Here is a 23,184-nt window from a genome sequence, read left to right as displayed (position 1 = left end):
GGAGCTTGACGACACTGGTTCTAATGTCCACAAGGAATCAAAGCCTAATGTGGTATACAGTGCATCTCAGTGTGTGGCAGAGGATTTATTAAAAAATTTCCAGTTTCCCCCAAAGTATTCTTTTTTAACCTGTACAATTTCTTTCTTTTCACTTCTGGGCCTAGGCCACATTTGCATGGCTGAGCATGTGGGTCACATGGAAGACACTCGCAGCAAGAGAGAAGACAGCAGAAACGTGCTCGTAGAAGGCTAGAAGCAGAACAAACAAGGTCCTGCTTTCATGAACAGGTGTACAACGGGCAGAGAAACTGCCCAAGTGAGTGGGGCTCGTCCTCACTGGAGATGGAACAGGGAGGTGGCTGAGGGCTCAGGAGCCCTGGAAGGACTAACTGGTCAGAAATACCAGTTCTCTGCTAATGAGAAGATGAGCTTCAATAGCACACCTTAAGCCTTTTCTCCGGGGAGAGGAGTTTCCTAGACTTTCCCCTCTTTGCTACAGGTAAGGTCACCTGTGTGCACAGGCCCATGGGCAGAACGGGAGACCATATCTCCCCTGGACCGTTCTCTGGTCCCCACACTTCTGGGGTTGCTTACATGGAACGGTTACCCCTTCACCTGCCACGGGACCCTGTCTGTGCTCACCTGGCCACCTCCTTAGGCCATTACCACCAACCGGACCTACAAAGCCCACCTTCCCCATGCCGGGTCCACTCTTCCAAGACATCATTCCTCACCCGGGTTGGACAGTATATGAAGGTGAATCAGAACAGAACTCACACCTCAGACTCACATCCTTTCTCCACTGCAAAGATAAGCTAAGAGATTTTTATTGCATTAATAATTAAGGGTATACTAATATCTCAAAATACTGATTATTTCAGACATACGATTACAATAGTCATACAATGAATAGAGTAGGGATAGAACCAACACACTGGAGGAACACATCTGTATTGTACATCAAAATCAATGGCAAATATTTCTCCACTTATTCTTAGAAAAATACTAGACGCATTAGAAGCTGAAAAGCTTTGCTTAAAAATAATCTGTACGTACAGGATAGGCTTAGACCTTCAAAAACCAGATAAAAATTGGCAAAGTAAAACAAATGAGCCACACTGGTGAGGCATCTCGCACATACTACTAACTTGTATCACATACACTATACCAAGGCATTGTAGCAAAATAAAGCATCCCACTGTACTTAGGAGACTTATTCATTACATTTATTTTCATAACTACTTCATTAGAGGTCGACTGACTTTAGTCTAATTTGGGTAAAGGCTGACCTGAAAGCAAAGCTGTCTGCATGTGAGGTAAAGAAAGCAAACATTCCCAGCCAGTTTTTGCATGAACATGGATTATACCGTTTAATGCAGACCCAAGGCCAAACATTTTTTTGGGGGTAGGTTTTACTTCCATTACAGGTTCTCTTCATGTAAGATCATAAAAATACAATACAGTGTCATGAGCCCAATTTAAAGTTACATGAGGCAGCCCCTATGAACACAGACAGCTCCCAGCTGGGGACAAGAAAAGCCAAATCCCGTGTCACTAGGGTTCCTTATGGGAAAGTCATCAGGTGCAAGGAGCTAGGACGGGTTGGACAGGAGATGCCACGCCTTAAGTCACTTGAGGATGGTCTGATCATCTCGATGACCAAAAGAGCCCCCGCGAGAAATCCGCAACGGCGCTCGAGACTTCCCTCCACTTACAGGCAGCGCTGTAAGGCAGAGCTGAGCGGCACTGGAAAGGCTACAGAACACCTTGTTTGAAATGAAGAGCACAGGCAGTTCCCTTTTGGAAGAACAATGGATACTTTGAAAGGAAATGCTGACATTCAACCTTCAAATCTGACATTGAAAGTGACGTAGAGCCTGGGGCAGGACATGCCTCAAGTGCTTGAGAGGAAGCCCTGATTTCCCAGGGGAGTAAACTGAGGCAGCACTTGAGTTTAGAAACTCCTTTTAAGAGCACCCGAAAATGATGATACAGAATAGCAGTCCTGAAAGGACTTCGGCCAAAATGAGCTCCCAGGGACCTGCACTGGGACCTGCAGGCACCAGGGGCTGGATGCGCACACGGGAGGGGCTCAAGGCCCAAAGACGCAAATGCCTTTTGACTTGGGCAATGCTGAGACAAGGCGGAAAAGTCTCTTGAGGGCCACACTTTTATCATCTTTTCGGTATTTAGGGCTATTCCCTTATCTCTTATTTTTAGCTGCCTACATAGTTACCAAATCATTATCTCTGAAAGAACATTACAGACTACCAGAGTCCAAAGCCGTACTCTAGAAGGGTTATTGTGTGAAAGGTGACAACAGTCTGTTCGTCATCATGCTGGGACCAACACGTTATCAAGGCACTTCAGAACTTTGGGAAATTCTTTTGACCCATCAACTGGCAGCCATAGAACTGGACCCTCAGAGAGCACATACAGAAATCTGTATACCCTTCAGCAGAAGGAAAAACACCACACACAGACAGAGCTTACTGGCTCTTTCTGGCCCTAGAGACACCTCCACGTGCCGGGGACGTGAGCTATGGAGCCCGGCAGATGCTTAGAGCTGCTTTCACTGCTCAGTCCCAGGGTGCGAGGTGTTCAGACGCTAGGAGGAGCTCACCTCCTCGGACAAGCTAGCAAGGTCTGGTCCTGCAGAGCCACTGGTGGATTCTGCTCACCGCCGCTATAAAACAGCACTGGGTGTGTGTAAGGAGCTTGTCCGTGATGCAGCCTTGAATAGAAGCAGCCCGGGACATGCTACAGACAAGTCTGCTTAGGTTTAGCACAACCTGACATCGGTAACTGATCTCCAGCTTTCATGATCTTGCCACAGGGATGGGTGTTTCCTTTTTTTCTTTTTTTAAAAGATCTCCTAACTTCACTTAAATGTTCCCATCCTTACTGATGACTACGGAAGAAACTTGTAAATTCAGAGTTTACAACAAAATCTGAAGGTAATTAGTTGGTGTTTTTTCCCTTCTTCAGTGCAATCTCAAAGGTTTTTTTGCTATTAATTTTCATAATTTTCTGTTGCACGTAAGATTTTCTCCTCTAAATGAAGAGTATGGGGGAAAATACAGACACCATTTTCCAAACAAAAAATGCTTATGAAAAAACAGAAAATCTGAAAACAAAAAAACCCCCACCCTATTAACTTGGGTGGGACCAATCAGGCCTTAGAAACAGAGAAAAAAAACCCAAACCCTTCTGCTTTATGTAGTGTAATAGAACATATCATTGTTTGCTTTTGTGTTTGGACCTTACTTCTACCTAACCAAAAATTTCCCCTTCTCATAATTGTTCTAGTGCTCTATCAGGTTATGTCTATATGTAGATCCTGAAAGATCTGCATTTCAATGCTTCCACAACCCACTTAAAAATGACAAAAGCTGCCCATTCCACTTTCTGATTAAAAAAACCCCCAAAACCACACAACATACAGATAATGATCCAAATGGAAAAATTAACGTGCTATAATGACATTTGTATGGCAACATCAAAAGCAGCAGAGATACTGAATATAATTTGCTTAAATCATAAAAATGGAGATTGAAATCTGCATGTATAAATCACATTTAGGCTCAACGAACTGAAAGCTCTCTATAAATACATAGAAGTATGTATAAAGTGCAAAACAAGAAGTATCAACCGTGAGATGGGTAGTGTTTAGTACTCCCATTCGTCGGATTTCAAGTCGAGATAGCTGAGGATGTTCTGGGCGAGCTTCACCGCCTGTTTCCTGGCAGCCTTACACTTCTCTTCTCCTTGTGGGTCGACGGCGTCCAGGGCTAGCAGCTGCTTGGTGAGCAGCTCTTCCAGCCTGATGTAGTTCTTATCAGTTCGGTTCCCATCAAATGAAAGAACTTCGCCCTGGATCTCGGCCAAGTTTCCAAGGATGTTCCAGACCGCTTTATGGGACGGGTGCTCCTCACAAGCAAATGCCTTCCTCTTCTCCAGGGCCTCCTTCAAGTCGATGTAGGTTATCAGGGTTTGCACCTCAATCACTGCTCTTCTCCGAGCTTCCCGGATGCAAGGGTTCTTCTCGAGACTGATCTCATCCAACTGTCCAATCAGACCCTGCAATTCTGTTTTGGAGCTCAGGTATAATTCAGGAGGGTTTTGTGCTTGAAGAAGTTCATTTTTTATTTCTCTCATTCTCTTGAGGACCTTTTCTATCTTTAAAATGGAATGATTCTGTCCCAGGTCAAATGCATAAGTAGTATCTGCTTCCTCTTCCAAATCCAAATATTTCAATAATTTGTTGATATCTTCCACAACCTCCCGCCGGTAATTTCTGATTTCCGTACGCCCGCACACATCCAGAGCATCCAGATCCGCAATCAGGCCCGAGAGCACACAGGATAAGTGCCTGCAAGTCTCATTACTATTCACTCCCATCAGAAGTGCAATCAGAGTGCCCCTGGCCTTGTTCACCTCACACATCACCGAGTTGATTTTGGCAACTGAAGGATGCACATCCTCGGAGAGTGGCAGAGAAGGCTGCTTTTTCACGCAGTCTTCAATGATCTCTTGCACCGCACAGATTTTGGTTAAAGTGTGATACCTCGCTTTCCGCAAGGAGATCTTCCCTCCGGTTTTGACATGTGTCAGCCTCAGGATGATATCCTGGATGCCTTCTTCAAATTCATCAGTTACACAGTTGCCCCCACTATAAAATGGCACAATCTTCTCTTTCACCAGGGACTGGGCTTCTTTAAAGATATTCTGTATTTCGATCCGGTGTGGGTGGTTTGCATTCTGCTCCAACTCTTTGAGAAGACGCTCTGTCTCTTGTGCCGCCCTCTTCCTCGCTTGCTGAATATCTCCTTTTCCTTCAGTATCTACAGAGTCTATTTCAAAGAGTTGTTTTGTTAGAAACCTCTCCAGTTTCTTGTAATTCTTGTCATCTGACAGACCACTGAAGCCAATTACTTGCTGTTCTATACTTTTTACTTCCTTTTGGATTTCCTGAAGCCTACTGATAGAAGGATGTTGGTTTCCCATATCCATACTTTTGTTGTGTTCGATTTTACAAGCACTAAAAAAATGACAAGAAGGCCAAATTACACAAAGTCTCTACAGAAAAGTAATCGTATGTTCATTTATTCTGAGATTATCATTTTAAAAAATATATTCAAGAAAAAGGGCCCATCATTACTGTTATCTAAACAACAGTCATACTCAAGTACACAGAGTGTGACTAATCCACTTTCCTGAAAATCACCTACACAAAGCAGTGATTAAAGAACAGACAGCAGGGGCGCCTGGGTGGCTCAGTTGGTTGGGCGACTGCCTTCGGCTCAGGTCATGATCCTGGAGTCCTGGGATTGAGTCCCGCATCGGGCTCCCTGCTCGGCAGGGAGTCTGCTTCTCCCTCTGATCCTCTTCCCTCTCGTGCTCTCTATCTCTCATTCTTTCTCTCTCAAATAAATAAAATCTTTAAAAAAAATAAAAAATAATAAAGAAACTAATTTATAAAAAAAAAAGAACAGAGCATACTGCAGTGGGGAATGAGCTGGAGCTCTGAGCCTGTGAATTTCCAGTGTCCACAGCTGGAAGAGAGTAGCATATGTCCTTACACGTGCCGCACGAGGTCAACTACCAGCTTGGAGACAGCACAAGTATCTTACATAATATTAACATTGGCCCTGGTTGTTGGCAACAGCAGGGCACCTCTGTGGATGTAAAACAGTAGCTCGTTTAACCTTCAAAGATAACAGTGCCATCCCAGCACCCCCCTGGCCCAAAAGCTATGCCTAGTTTCCAGAAAAAGTGAAATAGCAGGGGATCCCAGTCACCCCCGAAAGTCCCGCAGAAGCGGGACTTTCCACACTTCCTCTCCACCCTTCCCACGCTTCTACAAAGCCACCCTGTTTCCCCCGGCCCCCTCTGAGTACCTCGCAAATCCTCCCTCCACGGGAAAGGAAAGGTGAACTGGCACCGTGTTAAAAGCACCGCCTTGGCCTTTGGAGGGCTAGTACCTCCGCCCGCCCCCAAATGCGACAACTATGAACAATTCATTCATTAGCCTCCCATTCAGAGTCCGGAACGCCTTCACGCATGTCTTCTCCCCCATGCTCCCGAGTTTCTACCAGCCGCCTCACGCACGAGGACGGATGGTCAGTGGACACCAATCCCTTGCGGGTGTTCGGGCCAGGAACATGTCTCTGGAGGCCCACGAAGGGCGGGCTGCCCGGCTTCTTCCCCCCCCTTCTCGCCCTTCCCTGCCAGCACTTTACCCAGAAGAGGTCTAAGCTGGTTTAGTCTGGCTTCCCGCGGGTGACGTGGCGAGGTGGAAGGTCAGCCCTTCACGGGGTGCGGCACCGGAGCTGGGCCCCCAGCTGCATCCCTCTCACCCCTGCCGGCTAGGTCTGAACCGGGCGGCCGGTGAAGGGGCCGGCGGTGGCGCGGCAGCTACTGGCCTCAGCGGCCGCTCCGGGCGTCGCGCCGGGACCCCCGACGCGCCCGCCGGCCCTGACCTCACAATGGCCCGCGCGGGGAGGGGGTGGCCGCGCTCGGCCGCGCCGCCGAGCCCCCCGGGCGGGACTGGAAGCCCCGCGAGAGGAGCGAGCGGGCCGGCCCGCGTCCGACGCAGGCAGGACGCGGCGCCTGGCCGAGGCCGGGTCGGGCGGGAGCGGGGCGGGGGCGGCTCGCGGGCCCTCCAGCCGCCGCTCGGCGCTCACCTGTGCCTCCCGCGCCATCGCGCGCTCCGCCGCCGACGTCCAGCGGCTCCGCGGCTCCCGCCGTCGCCAGTCCCGCGGCCCCGCCCCCGGCCGAACAGCCCTCGCCCTGCGAAAACGTCCTCCGGCGTCGCGCCGCCCCGCGCCCGCGCCGACGCCGCCACTACCGCCTGGCACGGCTGCCCGGAGCGGCCCGCGGCCCAGGAGCAGCCGCCGATCCCCGCCCCCGCGCCGCGTCGCCCGCGAGGCCGGTCTTACGCGGGGAAAGCGCACGGTCGGCCGCGCCGCTCCCTCCCTCCGGCTTTGCGACCGTGCCGTAAGGCAGCCCCTCGCGCGGGCGCGGCTTTGCCGTGCGCCGCGGCAGCCGAGGGACGCTGGCCATGGCGGCCTTGCGGCCTTCGGGGAGGGCTTTTCTCCCTCCGCTCTGCCGTGCCTTCGCTGGCCCCGGCTGTCAGCGCGCCCCTGAGCGCGGCGCGGAGCGCAGGGATGCGGCGTCCGGCCGGGTAAGCGGCGGTCCTGCAGAGGGCGGGCCGGGAGGGCGGACCGCCAGGGGACTGACCCAGGGACACCTGTGGGCCCCGCACCCCTTTGTGCCCGGCTGCGGCGTCAGCCGGACTCTCCAGGAGCGGGGCCCGCGGCCTGCGGGGGGCGGGGGCGCGCAGAGTGGGCAGTCCCCCGCGCGAGGGGCGCCCGACCTCCCGGCCTCGGAGCCCCGCAGTGTCCTGCGTCCGCCGCCTTGGTGTCATGGAGCCGAGGGTGTCGCTGCCACCCCGGGGACCGTTGACAGAACTTTTGCTAATGCAGCAGAGTCAGCTGGCGAGTTTGTACGCACCTTTCCGCTTCTCGAAAATAATTCTTATAGTTGAGCTCTTGATGTGCACAGCATGTTTTGTTGTTTGGGTCTGCGTTTTGTCTTCGTTAAGATCATTAGTGGTTTTCTTCAAGCGACGGCACACTTAATCGTTGTATTTTGTAGGACTGCCCCTTGAATAGTTTTTCTTGTTTGGAAACTATGTGCATACGTGCATTTCACGGGTGGAAGGTTAATGGTTAATAACCTGTAGCAACAAAGAATGACAGTTTTTATAAATTGCACTTCTTTGGGGAAGGATGTTTTGTCCACGAAGTCCTAGGCTTTGATTCCAACCGTCATACGAAAACGTTGACAGGTGTGGAATGGGCTGCAGATAAAATATTTAAACAAAGCATACGTATACTAACCCCGAATTTGCCAACAGGCTAAGGATGGAGGCGGGGGAACCTGGGGTAGAAAAGCCAGTTAAGAATTCCAGAATGTGCCTGCCTGTAAATTTTCATTTATTTTAGTTTGTTACTGCTAGCTGCTTTTATAAACGCAGCTTTGAAGTTCTGTCTAGTTTTTAGTTTAGACAAGAAGTTAGCAGGGCGACTGGTCACCTGACTCAGTTCCCTGTTACAGTGGCCACAGCTGTGACTTACATTCCTACAACGTAGAAACCCACCCAGCATCTCAGTCTTTGGGCAGGAAGATATTCATGTATTTGGAAATGCTCTGGAAGGGCAAACTTCACATCAACAAGTGTCCCTAGGATGAGGACTTACCTTAGCTTGTTTTGTGAACTAGTGCTGGAAAAAAGAACACACAAGGGGCACCTGGCTGGCTCAGTCGGTGGAGCATGCAACTCTTGATCTCGGGACTGTGAGTTCCAGCCCCGACATTGAGTGTAGAGATTACTTAAAAATAAAATCTAAAAAAAAAAAAAACAAAAAAAAAAACACACCACACAGAGTTTTCTTTATTGTCACATAGCCTTTGGTTAAAATAAATCTTACCGTGGGTCTAATCCTCAAGATGAGACCTTTCTTCCTATTGTAGTCCCAAGTGACTAGGAAGCTGGTGCCACTCACCTGTCTAAGCCTGTGATGATGTTGATTGTGATGATGCTGAAAAGTGAAGCAGCTGGCCCATGAGTCAGACCTTGTTCTGTTCTAGCATTATGACTTGTGGTGTTGTGTTTTTTTGTTTTGTTTTGCTTTTTAGGATGTGTGCCCCATTATGCTAGATATTATATGGAACTTAAAGGAACAGTTCTTACTTCAGGGCATTTTGTATTTCCTATGTGTTTGGTCTTGTCTTTGAGTGTTTGCTGAGTATATGGCTGGTTCTCCAGGTAATTAAATTCCTGCAGCACAGAGAGATTGTTGTCTTTTAGACTTTGATTTTAAATATTAGCTCTTCTTAAAAGTAACAGGTTGTAAACCTTCTGTTTTCTTTATTTAAATAGATGTATTTTAATCCTGTATGTTTAGTTCACACAACATATTTTTAATTAACTTTTTTTTTTTTTAAGATTTTATTTATTTAGGGCGCCTGGGTGGCTCAGTTGGTTAAGCGACTGCCTTCGGCTCAGGTCATGATCCTGGAGTCCTGGGATCGAGTCCCACATCGGGCTCCCTGCTCGGCAGGGAGTCTGCTTCTCCCTCTGACCCTCTTCCCTCTCGTGCTCTCTGTCTCTCATTTCTCTCTCTCTCAAATAAATGAGACCCAGCGAGAGAGGGAACACAAGCAGGGGGAGTGGGAGAGGGAGAAGCAGGCCTCCCGCAGAGCAGGGAGCCCGATGCGGGGCTCCAGCCCAAGACCCTGGGATCACGACCTGAGCCGAAGGCAGACGCTTAATGACTGAGCCACCCAGGCGCCCCTTTAATTAACTTTTTAAATTTAATTCCAGTATGGTTACCATACAGTGTTATATTAGTTTCAGGTATGTAATATAGTGATTCAGCACTTCCATACATGACCCAGCGCTCATCACAAGTGCGCTCCGTAGGCCCCATCACCTGTTTCCCCCACCCCTCACCACCCCCCCCCCCGTAACCATCAGTGTGTTCTCTGTAATTAAGAGTGTTTCTTGGGGCGCCTGGGTGGCTCAGATGGTTAAGCGTCTGCCTTCGGCTCAGGTCATGATCCCAGGGTCCTGGGATTGAGCCCCGCATCGGGCTCCCTGCTCAGCGGGGAGCCTGCTTCTCCCTCTGCCTCTCTCCCTGCTCATGCTCTCTTTCTCTCTCTGTATCTCTGTGTCTCAAATGAATAAATAAAATCTTTAAAAAAAAAAAAGAAGAGGCTGTTTCTTGGTTTGTCTGCTTTTTTCTTTCCTTTCTTTGCTCATTAGTTTTGTTTCTTAAATTGCACACATGAGTCTTTCACTGACTTATTTCACTTAGCATAATACTCTCTAGATCCATCCATGTTATTGCAAATGGCAAGATTTCATTCATCAATCAGTGGACCCTTGGGCTGCTTCCGGATCTTGGCTGTTGTAGATAACGCTACTATAAACACAGGGGTGCATGTATCCCTTTGAATTAGTGTTTCTGTATTCTTTGGGTAAATACCCCATAGTGGGATTATTGGATCGTAAGGTAGTTCTATTTTTAACTTGTTGAGGAACCTCTGTACTGTTTTCCACAGTGGCTGCACCAGTTTGCATTCCCATCAACGGTGCAGGAGGGTTCCCCTTTCTGCACATTCTCACCAACGTCTGTTGTTTCACCCTACATGTTTTTCATTAATTCTTTGTTCTCCATTGGAATTAAGGAGAGCTGCTTTTAGGGTCTACATGATTTATTCCCATCTCCTATCTTTGTACCACTTTTTCTTCCAAACCCAACTTAAAAAGTCAGCTCTTGGGGCGCCTGGGTGGCACAGTCAGTTAAGCATCTGACTCTTGATTTTGGCTCAGGTCATGATCTTAGGGTCACAATATTGAGCCCCACGTCGGGCTCGGGCTCGCACTCAGCGGTGTCTGCTTAAGATTCTCTCCCTCTCCCTCTGCTCCTCCCCCATACCCTCGCTCTCAAATGAATAAATAAATTTAAAAAGAAAAGTCAGCTCTTTGGGCGCCCAAGTGGCTCAGTCGATTAAGTGCCTGCGTTCGGTTTAGGTCATGATCCCAGGGTTCTGGAATCAAGCCCCACATTGGGCTCTCTGCTCGGTGGGAAGCCTGCTTCTCCCTCTCCCTCTGCCTGCCACTTCCCCTGCTTGTGCTCTCTCTCTCTCAAACAAATAAAATCTTTAAAAAAAAGAAAAGGGGCACCTGGGTGGCTCAGTTGTTAGGCGTCTGCCTTTGGCTCAGGTCATGATCCCAGGGTCCTAGGATTGAATCCCACATCTGTCGGGGCTCCAGGCTCAGTGGGTAGTCTGCTTGTGGGATTCTCTCTTCCTCTCCCTCTTCCCCTCCCCTCTCTCAAATAAATAAATCTTAAAAAAAAAGAAAAAATCGTGTGGTTAAACTCCATTATTCTTGAGACAAGGGCCCAAGGCCCAGAGAGGTGGAGTGACTGGCCTGGTGTTACCCAGCAGAATCAGGGCTAAAGGGAGCTGTTCTCACTCTCAGTCTGGTGTTCTCTTGTCGCCACATGCTTTTGCATCAAGTGAAGTGATTACGGGGTTTCCCCTTATTCTGTTAATGTGGGCAATTGCACTCATCTCTTGTTACTTAGGAAATTTAAAACATGCAAAAATAGAAGATTATATAAAGAATTGCTGTGTATCCAGTACCCTGCTTGTACAGTTATCTACTTGTGGGTGTTTATGTCATCTTTACCCCATCCCAACCTCCCCTCCCAGATAATTTTGTCGCAAATATCAGACTGCATACTTCATTTGTAACTATTTCCATATATGTCTTTAAAAGATACGGATTTGGGGCACCTGGGTGGCTCAGTTTAAGCATCTGCCTTCAGCTCCGGTCGTGATCCCAGGGTCCTGGGATTGAGTCCGCATTGGGCTCCTTGCTCAGTGGGGAGTCTGCTTCTCCTTCTGCCTGCTGCTCCCCCTGCTTGTGCTCTCTCTCTCTGTCTCTCTCTGACAAATGAATAAATAAAATCTTGTATATAAAGGGACACCTGGGTGGCTCAGTTGGTTAAGCGTCTGCCTTTGGCTCAGGTCATGATTCTAGGGTCCTGGCATTGAGTCCCGCATTGGGCTCCCTGCTCAATGGGGAGCCTGCTTCTCCCTCTGCTTCTGCCTCTCCCCCTGCTTGTGCTCTCTCTCTCAAATAAATAAAATCTTTTTAAAAAATAAAACATATAAAAGACACGGATTTTAAAAATACATATAAACATAATAACTAAAATATTATAATTCCTTAGTTCCAGCAAATGTTCAGTGTTCAGGTTTTTCCGATTGTCTTAGAAGTCGTTTTTTTTTTTTTTTTTTACGTTTGCTTGTATCAGGATGCAAATAAGGTCTACATGTTGCAACTGATTGATATTCTTTTACTTCTCTTTTGATCTGTAGGTTTTGACCATCCCCTTCCATTTTTCAAAGCAGTTTATTGGGAGCAGGGGAAGGATGTATCCTGTAGAATTTCCCACAGTCTGCATTTTGCTGTTGGCTTTCCCCTGGTGTAATTTAATGTGTACCTCCCGTCTGTGTGTTTCCTGTAAATGGACAGCTGCAATCTAGAGCCTTGACCACATTTAGATTTGACTTTTTTTTTTTTTTTTGAAGATGACTACTTCATTGGGAATTTGTCTTCTTCCATCAGGATTGATTGATTTTCTAATGTTAAACCAAGCTTTCAATCCCAATATAAACCCAGTTTGGTCCTGATGTGCTGGTCTTTTTATGTACTGCTGACAGTGGTTTGCCGAGGCACCTAGCCTCTGTCTAGATGGGAGGCAGGGGATCCCAGCCCTCCAGAAGGTCAGACTTTCAGTTCCCATCTCAGAAGTGTCAGGATGATAGACCAGGAAACACCTGCAGGAACACTAAAATTGGCCAACATTTGTTCTTTCATCTTTGCCCACTGGTTTCCCCAGTGGCCGATAGTGTGACACCTGAACTCAGGAGCTTTGTGGCATGTATAGGCACTTCCGGGAAGGAGGGCCTGGGGGAAAGTCTTCCGTTCCAAATCCTGGCTTGGGGGGAGGGCCCAGAGCGGGAGTGTGCCGGGAGAGCTCCGGGGCCCGCTGTGAAGCGGGAGGGGTGGAGAGTGAAGTGGGGCCTGCACAGTGGGACCGGGAGAGGCCCAGCTCGGGGCTGCCCGGCTGGCAGTTGGCACTTCAAGAGGGAAGAGTGGAAGGTTAGTGCCCCACCAGACACAGTGGTGAAGACTCAGTCTGACAAGTGGCTGCACGCACAGTCCTTCCTCTGTGAAGAGGCAGAAACTGTCGGGCCGCTTGCCAGCGGAGCTGTTGGGTTCCAGCTTGCACGGCGCCCGCCTCCTGCCCCGCACCAAGACAGCCGCTCCACTTGGAGCAAACCGTGCATTACATGCTGATGCTGCAAGAGCCATAAATTACAGTAATTACTCTAACCTCAAAGGGATTCTTCCTTTTTACAGAAGAACTTTTTCCTCCCCCAAACCCCTTCTCCTCCCTTTTAAATAGCTGTTCTTGGATGTACAAAGACGGAACATATATTTATAGGGGAGAGAGAGGAGCTACCTCTGCTACAATTAAGATAGGATCTCTCAGATTATAATGGAGAACTGAGGGTGGTTGACAGAGCTCACCCGTCACACAGAGTGCTTGAGCGATCACGAAGCGACAGACGGAAGAGTAACTGAACTCTCCTGGTGCCACTTTGAGCTGCTTTCGTTCCATGTGGGTCTCTCGAAAAAGCCATGAATTGTTGGGATGGCTCCTTGACGTTTCCTGATAGGCAGCCTGCAAGAGGAAGAGATGGGTCCAGGTCTGAAAGGTGGTAAAACTGGTGAAGCACAGTTAGGGTGAAGCCTGCCCGTCTGTCCCCTTGCTGCTGTCCTTCAGCGTCCTCGGTCAGCTTGGGGAAGGGGAGGAGCCCCCAGCTTGGGATGGAAGTCCACGGGGTGAGCCTGGGCTGGCCATCTCTGTTTCCACCCACTGGGTCCCTTTGTGTGAATCACCTTTAGTTTCTAAGACTAAAGGCTTTGGGGCAGAAGTCCAGAAATATTCGTGGAGGGTTTTTTTTAAAAGGCTTTTTCCAATAAAATGGAAACTAGAGATCATGTATTGTTTTTAGAATGATGGATAAAATGTGAAAGATCTACATACTACCATCCTGCTGTTGCTTTCTGAAAAGGATTGTTAGGCCAGTCTAGTATCAGATCAGTATTTGATGATGACAAGCAGCAGTTTCAGGTCTTAGGGAAGCTGATTAGGGTGTCTTTCTGCCAGCAGGGCCCTGTTGCTGTCACACAGGAAGGGGGAATTCAATCCCCTCTGTGGACTTGCTGGCCCTTCATTTGGAACTTTCCACCTTGGCTGTGCCTCTTCTTTTTTTTTTTTAAGATTTTATTTATTTATTTATTTGACAGAGAGAGAGATAGTGAGAGCAGGAACACAAGCAGAGGGAGTGGGAGAGGGAGAAGCAGGCTCCCCGCTGAGCAGGAAGCCCGATGCAGGACTCGATCCCAGGACCCTGGGATCATGACCTTAGCCAAAGGCAGATGCCCAACGACTGAGCCACCCAGGCACCCGACTGTGCCTCTTCCAAAGTGTCCAGCTTTGTCTGAGAAAGACACTTCAGAAGTACTAGGCAAGGGGTGCCTGGGTGGCTCAGTCGTTAAGCGTCTGCCTTCGGCTCAGGTCATGATCCCAGGGTCCTGGGTTCGAGCCCCGCGTTGGGCTCCCTGCTCGGAGGGAAGCCTGCTTCTCCCTCTCTCACTCTCCGAGCTTGTGTTCCCTCTCTTGCTGTGTCTCTCTCTGTCAAATAAATAAAATCTTTGAAAAGAAAAAAAAAAAGAACTAGGCAAAAGTAAACACGATCAAATGTAGGGATGTCAGAATCTGCAAGAAATGAATGCAGAATGAAGTCAGACTGAGCAGGTCTGTAGGGCGCAGCACTCCGGTGTGGGTGGGGACCTTTAGCAGTCGTGGCCACGCAGTGGTGACAGCACTGGCTGGACTGAGCCCCCCCCCCCCCAGTCAGCCGGTCAGTCTGGCTTCCAGGTCCCCTGCAGCTCTGGCGTGTCCACCTACACTGGCCCCTCCCTGTTCTCCCACTGTGTGTGAGTCTACTCCAGAACGCTCAGGGAGGCTCTGCTTCTCTATCTAGACTTTGGAAAATCTAGAAACTGTCAGGAACTAACAGTTAAGGATCCTCAAGAACCCAAAATGTAGGGGCGCCTGGGTGCCTCCGTCCTTAAGCGTCTGCCTTCGGCTCAGGTGCCCCACATCGGGCTCCCTGCTCAGGGGGAAGCCTGCTTCTCCCTCTGCCTCTGCCCCTGCTTGTGTTCCCTCTCTTGCTGTCTCTCTTTCTGTCAAATAAATAAATCAAGCCTTAAAAAAAAAAAACAACCCAAAATGTAAAGAACACTCGACAGCAATGACTTTTGGCTCATTCAGAACTCCTGAACATTCTGATGCTAGTTCATCAATAATTGCCATCTCTGATTTGTTAGGTGTCTGTCCACCAAATAGTTCATATATATTGAGCTTTTTGAAGATGGAGTGGATTTCTTGCATAAACAGATAGAGTCAACAGGAAAGATTAAGACTGGGAAGAACATTGTTCCAACAAGTGCATGTTCCGACCGTAGAACAGACAGACGCCGCGGTCTGTGCCGCCATGGGCTCGCAGTCTAGTGGGAAAAGCAGGCATGAACAAGCCAAGTGCTGTGAGGAGCCACGGGGAGCACCTGGAGACGTGCCCTTGAACCTGTGGTCTGTGATGATGGGGGTGGGGGAACCACAGGGAGAACATGCGCAGAGTCTGAGGAGGGACAGAAGCAGGCTGGTGTGTCATTGAAGGAGGCTCCTGTGGAGGGGGGCGCAAAAGCCCAGACTGCCAGACCCCAGGAAGGGGTTAGACTCTCTCCCGAGGGTAATGAGCAATCACTGAAGGTTTTAAGGGAAGGGGGAGCATAGTTTGATCGGGGGTTTTGGAGAGATTGCTTAGCTGCATTGGTGGGTGTGGAGACAGAGTAAACAGGGAGGGTGCGGTCCCGAGGCAGCTGGAGCTGCTCAGACCGGCCCATCACAGAATCGTCATGGAGGCAGAAACGGGGCGCTCCGCGCACACACTGTAAACCTCACCACAGGAGGAGATGGGTGCGGCTTTTGAATCCTTCGAGTCCTGGTGTGGGGATGCCAGAGTTCAGCGTCTCCTGGGGCCAGGGCAGAACCCAGGCCAGGATTGTGCAAAGCTTATTGCTTCAGCCCCGGAGGAGGAGGCTTCTCAAAGGATAGCATGTGACTCTTTTTAACTTTGATCAGCGGTAGGTTCTTACATCTGTTGCTGCAAGAAAAAGTGAAAGTATTGGTAGTGATCATGAAATAAGCTAACTTGAAACAGGTAGAAAGTTGTCAGTCTAGCAACATCATCCACCAGAGTCTGAAGGTGATACCAGAGGAAAAGTACTGGGGGATGCAGCAGAGCCTGCTCAGAGGCATTGCTCAGAAAGGGAGGCTAATTGGGCAGAGCTCTTTTTTTTTTTTTTTTTTTAAGATTTTACTTATTTATTTGACAGAGACAGAGAGGGAACACAAGTGGGGCAGTGGGAGAGGGAGAAGTAGACTCCCTGCTGAGCAGGGAGCCCAACATGGGGCTCGACATGGGGCTCAATCCCAGGACCCTGGGACCATGACCTGAGCCGAGGGCAGACGCTTAGCGACTGAGCCACCCAGGCGCCCCGGGGCAGAGCTCTTAAGGCAAAAAAACTGTACAGTGAATTTTAGAAATGTTTCTTTAAAAATATTTTCCCTTATTATTTTTCTAATACACATACAGTTAAGTTTGCTTGCTTCTAGAAGGCGTATAGGACACAAACTTTGCTCATTATGTTGATAATTTTAGAAGTTCTGTTTGGTTTCATCTGTTTTCTCATAAATTGTATTTAGGAAAGTAAAACCCTTGTAGGTACGTGAGCTAATGGTGTAAGCTGTAGCTCTCTACAGTGCTGAAGGGTGGCAGAATATGCCGCTCTCCGGCAGGCTGCTTTGGCATCAGGGTTATTTTGAGAAGCAGTAGATACTAAAAGGGTGGTCTGACCCCTCCTGTTCTTCCAAGAGGCCCCGAGCTGAAGCTCCTGGTGAAAGATGCCCTCCCTCTCCCAGGAGGAAAGGAACCTTCTTTTTCTTTTTTTTTTTTAAAGATTTTATTTATTTATTTGAGAGAGAGAGAGAATGAGAGATAGAGAGCACGAGAGGGAAGAGGGTCAGAGGGAGAAGCAGACTCCCTGCTCAGCAGGGAGCCCGATGCGGGACTTGATCCCGGGACTCCAGGATCACGACCTGAGCTGAAGGCAGTTGCTTAACCAACTGAGCCACCCAGGTGCCCAGGAAAGGAACCTTCTTGATTAAAATAATTCTCACCTTCTCTAGTCTCCCATATATTTCAGTTACTTTTCCACAGTTGGTGCTTTTTTTCAACTTGGTGTATAAGCCCATGGCCGCTATCTGGGTCTTCATTTCCCTGTGGGCCTTGTGCACACATGAGACCTGGGTGCTTGTCTCGTGTGGATCTGTCTTGGATCAATTTAACTCTCAGGTCCAGCTGCAGACCCCAAGGGAGTGCGGGCCTTCCCCACGGTACAAAACTATCAATATTTAAACGACTTTTTGACTACCATTTCCATAAATCATCTTTAGTAACCTGGTTAAGGTAGTCTGGAGCATGTTATGCACCGTTTTGAAGAAAGGCAGGAGGGAATTGGGGTGACTGGGCGAGTGCATTTGTGACAGGACCCAGAGTGGCGAGTGTGTTCTCATACCCAGCCAGCACTCATCCCCTGCCCGAAGGGAGCCGCTCCCTGCGTTTTCAGGAGTTTTGCTCATAAACGGCCGTTTCTAAAAATTATATACTGAAATAAATTCTATTAAAAGCAAAGATAATACATACTTAAACTGTATCACTTCTGTTTATTTTACTACATTTTACAATGATCTCTGCTTGTGAGGTTATTTATGACTATTGTACCTACATGGGGGAAATACCATATAATGGTATGCTGCTTGAAATTGTCCATGGTGGAAGTATTTGCACCACGGAAACTCACAAACGTGCTAAATCAGGGCTCGATTTATTGTTTTGTTGATTGTCTTGACTTAGGAAAGTGAAGGAGAAAACGTAGTAAGAGAGGTTGCATTAACAAACATATCTTGGGGCGCCTGGGTGGCTCAGAGCCGTTAAGTGTCTGCCTTCTGCTCAGGTCATGGTCCCAGGGTCCTGGGATCGAGCCCGGCATCGGGCTCCCTGCTCGGCGGGAAGCCTGCTTCTCCCTCTCCCACTCCCCCTGCTGTGTTCCCTCTCTCGCTGTCTCTCTCTGTCAAATAAATAAATAAAATCTTTAAAACAAAGAACAAATATATCTTGTCTGTTGCCATTACATTGTGAGTAGCCCCAAAGGAGGAAGTATTCCTCTGGGATTCAAAAGCAAAGCAATTATACATGTCATTGACAAATAGGGCATGTTTCACTTTTTTTTTTTTTTTAAAGATTTTATTTGACAGAGAGAGACCCAGCGAGAGAGGGAACGCAAGCAGGGGGAGTGGGAGAGGGAGAAGCAGGGAGCCCGATGCAGGGCTCGATCCCAGGACCCCGGGACCATGACCCGAGGCGAAGGCAGACACTTAACGACTGAGCCACCCAGGCGCCCTGTGTGTTTCACTTTTATCCTGACTATCAAGTAACCTTTGTGTCTGAAGTACACAAACTAGTCACGGGCAACCCCGGCTTGGCTAGTAATAGAAGATGTTGGCAGAAATCAGTGAAAGGACTGCAGTGAGATAATGCTTGTGCCTAGAGAATGGTTGCAGTGAGAACGGAGGACTCACTGCTGGAGGGAACGTAAAAGGGCGCACCTGCTCTGGGAAAGTTGGGCGGTTTCTCAAAAGGTTAAACATGGAGTTACCATATGACCCAGCAAAATTCTACTCCTATGTATACACTCAGAGTTGAAAACACAAAAATCTGTACACGAATGGTCACAGCATGCATAATAGCCCAAGGGGCGCCTGGTGGGCGCAGTCAGTTGAGCGTCGGACTGTTGGTTTTGGTGCAGGTGGTGATCTCATGGTCATGGGATCGAGCCCCGCCTCAGGCTCCATGCTCAGCTTGGAGGCTGCTTGGGGTTCTTTCTTTCTCTCCCTCTGCGCCTCCTGCTGGTGTGCGCTCGCTCACTCTTGCTCTCTCAAAAATAAATAAATAAAAATCTTAAAAAAAAAAAATAGCCCCCGCATGGAAACAACCCAGATGTTCTCAGCTGATGAATGGATAAACCAAATGTGTTATATCCATACTATGAAATAGCAGTCAGCCATAAAAAGATGAAATAGCAGTCAGCCATAAAAAGGCACGAAGTACTGACACGTGCTACAACATGGATGAGCCTTGAAAACACGTTATGTGAAGGAAGCCAGTCACTAAAGAGCACAGACTGTATTATTCCATTTACATGAAATGTCCACAGTAGGCAAATCCATTCAGGCGGAGAGTAGAGCATTGGTTGCCAAGAGCTGGGGGAGGGAGAACGGAGAGTGACAGCTCATAGAGACGGGGTTTCTTCTTGGGGTGGCGACAGTGTTCTGGGTTGGCAGTGGTTGCACACCTCTGGGAACATACTAAAAACACTGATTTGCATTCTTTACTGGGGTTAATTTTATAGTATGTGAATCATTTCTTACCAAAGCTGTTGTTAAAACAATGAAAACAGCCAAGAATCAGTTGGCTATGTGGAATTTACAAGGAAAGGTATCATAGTTTATTATTATTATTTGTGAAGTATGTGCCACACACCCTTATATCAGCAGAGTTATAATCCTGCACGTCCCTCAGGTACTAAACACGTACCAGCACATTGCTCGGGGCGGCCCCATCGATTCCTCACCACTGCCCCATGCTTCTCCCTGCTCCTCCACCTTACAGCTTGCAGATCCACCCCCAGCCACAGCAGAGAAAGGCTCCTGGCTTCTCTGCCCCCACAGAGTGCTTGCATCCCCCCAGAGCAGGCCTGGTGGGGGGAGGGGGGTCCTTCCTCGCGCTCGTCTGGGGCCTCTTTTGGTGTCATCATTGCTCTGGAAATGTTGCTTGAATTTCAGGAACATCTCTGCACATCTATCTTGCCAGACTTTTCCAAGCATATTTTTTCTATGAAATAACAGTACTTTTATTTATTTATTTATTTATTTTTTAAGATTTTATTTATTTGAGAGAGAGAGGGAGAGAGGGAGGGAGGGAGAGCACAGAGGGAAAGTGAAACGGAGAAGCAGACTCCCCGCTGAGCAGGGAGCCCGATGCGGGGCTTGATCCCAGGATCTGGGATCACGACCTGAGCCGAAGGCAGACGCTTAACCAACTGAGCTGCCCAGGTGTCCCGAAATAACAGTACTTTTAATCTGTGATTATTGACATGCATCGTAAGTTAAACATTTGTGTAACAGGCTTTGAGTGACCATGTTTTTTTTTAAATTTAAATTCAATTAATTAGCATGTAATGTATTACTAGTTTCAGAGGTAGAGGTGATTCATCAGTCTTATGTAACACTCAGTGCTCATTACATCACGTGTGCTCCTTAATGTTCATCACCCAGTTACCCCATCCCACCACCCCCCTACACTTGGTTCTTTAGCTCAGTTCTCAAGGTTGAGTCCAGGGACCTGAATGAATGTCAGCCCACATTGCGACAGGAAGGCTGAGGATTAGACACGGAGCTGAGCAGATGGGAACTCTTTTGCTAGGGCCTCTCCTTCCCTCCCATGCTGCTCGTGCCAGGTGGGCCGTCATTAAACGCTAGTCACATTCTATTGGTAAAATGATTAGCTATTGTTTTTACTTTTTCAAATTAAATTATCAGTGAGTAGCCACATAGACAAAATCTGCTTTAGGTTAAAATTTGCAAGCCCTGCATCACCCTTTTTAGTTCCTTGGAAGTTGCATCTTGTAATGATGATCATGAAGTACTGAAATATCCTGAATGAAGTGCCTTCCCCAGGGAAAAGAAATGTTAATTATGTTCATTGTAGTATTTTTTTGGTGTTTCTTTTTTAAAGATTTTTATTTATTTATTTGAAAGAGAGAATGAGAGAGAGAGAGAGAAAAAGAGAGCGCAGGAGAGGGGGGAGGGTCAGAGGGAGAAGCAGACTCCCTGCTGAGCAGGGAGCCCGATGCCGGACTCTATCCCAGGACTCCAGGATCATGACCTGAGCCGAAGGCAGTTGCTTAACCAACTGAGCCACCCAGGCACCCCTTTTTTGGGTGTTTGTAAGTTTTTTTTTTTTTTTTAAAGATTTTATTTATTTGACAGAGAGAGACACGGCGAGAGAGGGAACACAAGCAGGGGGAATGGGAGAGGGAGAAGCAGACTCTCCGCTGAGCAGGGAGCCCAATGCGGGGTCCTGGGATCATGATCTGAGCCGAAGGCAGACGCTTAAGCACTGAGCCACCCAGGTGCTCCTGGTGTTTGTAAGTTTTAACCATTCTTTTAATTGACTTTGAGGTGTAATTTGTATACAGTGAAATGAGTACATCCATTCAAAGTGTACATCTGATGAGTTTTAACAAACATGAATCTTTGCAGTTGCCACCCCAATAAAAGCAATCCCTTCCACCCTCAACTCTGACAATCACTGATGTGACTAATTTTTTTCCCAGAATGCCACACAGTGCAATCCCATAGCACATCCTCTTTTGTGCCTGGCTCTTTTGGTCTGTATATTGTTCTCAGACTCATCCACGCTCCTTTGTGTTGCTGCTGGTTTTCCAGTTTTTGATGCAGGGAGGGTGCATGGGAGATGCTCTGTTATTGGAGGTAGAAGTCACGGTCAGCAGTGTGTTGTTGTTTTAAGTAACTTATAAGAGATTCCTAGATTGAGTGATATTTTCCCCATGAGTTTTCGTTACATTGATCTTTTAACGGACAAATGGAGAAGCTAGTCTTTTGACTACTCAAGTCATCTTTTTATTTTTTTATTTTTATTTTTTTTAAATTTTTTCTAGTGTGGAGAATTTTTTTTTCAAGATTTTATTTACTTACTGGACAGAGAGAGACACAGCGAGAGGGAACAGAAGCAGCGGGAGTGGCAGAGGGAGAAGCAGGCCTCCCGCGGAGCAGGGAGCCCGATGTGGGGCTCGATCCCAGGACCCTGGGATCACGACCCGAGCCGAAGGCAGACGCCCAACGACTGAGCCACCCAGGCGCCCCATCTTTTTGTTTTAATATCGAGTTTATTGAAGCCCAATTTATATACAGCAACACTCACTGCTGGCAGACGTGTGCACCAGCACCGCAGTTCAAGATAGAGAACGTTTTCATCAGCCCAGAAAGTTCCTTTGTGGTCAGCGCCTTCCTCCACCCAGCACCTGTCTTCTCCACAATGTCCTATGAGTAGAATCCCGCGGTATGCAAGCTCTTGATGTGGCTTTTTCAGTGAACACGATGCATCTGAGATTCATCTGTGCTGCACATAGTTCTCTATTGTTGAAGAGCACCCATTGTGTGGACGCACCATACTTTGTTTTTCCCTCACCAGTGGGAGAACATTTAGGCTCTTGTCAGCTTTTGGCAATTATAAATAGAGCCACTTTTAGCAGTCACATACAAGCTTTTGTGTGAACATATGTGTTTGTTCATCTTGGATAAATACGTAGGAGTGGGTTGCTGGGTTATATGTGAGGTGTATGGTTAATGTGTAATGGACTGCCAGCTTTTTTCCAAAGCGGCTGCACCAGTTTGCATTCCCACCCGCGATGTGTAAGAGCTCATGTGTTTTACATCTTCAACAGCACTTGCTATTGTCAAATGCTTTTGGGGGTTGTTTTAGCCATATTAAAGGATGTGTAGTAATATCTCATTGTGGTTTTGGTTTGCATTTCCCCGAGGACTAGTAATGTTGAGCATGCTTTTATGTGCTTATTTGCCATCTATATATCTTCTTTGGAGAAAGTTTTATTTGGCTAATTTGCCCATTTTTAAATTGGGTTGTCTGTTTTCTTATTATTGAGTTTTGAGAAATTTTATATATTCTGGGAATAAGTCCTTTTTCAGATTTGCATATATTTTCTCTCAGTCTGTGGCTTGTCTGTTTTATTTTGTGGATTGTGCTTTTGGTGTTGTATCTAAGCAATTGTTGCCTAGTCTAAGGTTGTAAACATTTTCTACTGCTTTAGAAGTTAGAGGTATTATAGTTTTAGATTTTACATTTAGGTCTTTGATCCATTTTGAGTTAGTTTTGTATACAGTACAAAGTAAGCTTGAGATGCTTTTTTTTTTTTTTTGCATTAGGATTGAATTACCCCAGTGCCATTCTTGAACATGTTCTCTATAATGTTCATGTTAATATTTATTATAGTGGGGCACCTGGGTGACTCAGTCATTGAGTGTCGGCCTTCGGCTCGGGTAGTGATCGCAGGGTCCTGGGATTGAGCCCCACGTTGGGCTCCCTGCTCCGTGGGAAGCCTGCTTCTCCCTCTCCTACTCCCTCTGCTTGTGTTCCCCTCTCTTGCTGTGTCTCTATCTGTCAAATAAATAAATAAAATCTTAAAAAATAAAATATATTTATTATAGTTCTTTTAACTTGTATATTCTCTGACAGTCTTAA

At 47.6% G+C, this 23,184-nt stretch overlaps 2 protein-coding genes across 4 annotated transcripts in view; one reads left to right on the top strand and one right to left on the bottom strand.

Annotated features, from left to right (window-relative positions):
* Window positions 1-808: 808 nt before the first annotated feature.
* BAG5 (BAG cochaperone 5) lies at window positions 809-6,883 on the bottom strand. Of its 2 annotated transcripts, none has more exons than XM_028101679.2 (2): window positions 6,687-6,883; window positions 809-5,041 (listed from the first exon to the last, which is right to left on the bottom strand). In XM_028101679.2, exon 2 carries the CDS (start codon window positions 5,011-5,013, stop codon window positions 3,670-3,672), a length of 1,344 nt encoding a protein of 447 aa, XP_027957480.1. In that variant the 5' UTR covers window positions 5,014-5,041; window positions 6,687-6,883; the 3' UTR covers window positions 809-3,669. The 2 variants fall into 2 exon arrangements, with proteins under 2 accessions (XP_027957480.1, XP_027957471.1); XM_028101670.2 differs by lacking the exon at window positions 6,687-6,883 and adding an exon at window positions 6,243-6,367.
* A 146-nt stretch (window positions 6,884-7,029) lies between these two features.
* Window positions 7,030-23,184, top strand: part of COA8 (cytochrome c oxidase assembly factor 8) — a 29,896-nt gene continuing 13,741 nt past the window's right edge. Inside the window, exon 1 of one of the 2 annotated variants that reach the window (XM_088024429.1) lies at window positions 7,030-7,186. In XM_088024429.1, the coding sequence (XP_087880555.1) occupies window positions 7,064-7,186 (123 nt within the window). In that variant the 5' untranslated portion in view covers window positions 7,030-7,063. The remainder of the gene's footprint in view (window positions 7,187-23,184) is intronic. The other variant, XM_028101309.2, reaches the window with a different exon arrangement.

The sequence above is a fragment of the Eumetopias jubatus genome, unplaced genomic scaffold (assembly GCF_037043125.1).
Source record: "Eumetopias jubatus isolate StellerSeaLion01/CBP00866 unplaced genomic scaffold, mEumJub1_p1.0 scaffold_7, whole genome shotgun sequence".
NCBI lineage: Eukaryota > Metazoa > Chordata > Mammalia > Carnivora > Otariidae > Eumetopias > Eumetopias jubatus.
The sequence above is the reverse complement of the archived record's forward strand: the minus strand, read 5'-3'. Positions and strand labels throughout refer to the sequence as shown.

Coding starts and splice junctions, on each gene's coding strand:
- BAG5 (XM_028101679.2), bottom strand. CDS start 5,013: ATGGATATGGGAAACCAACATCCTTCTATCAGTAGGCTTCAGGAAATC.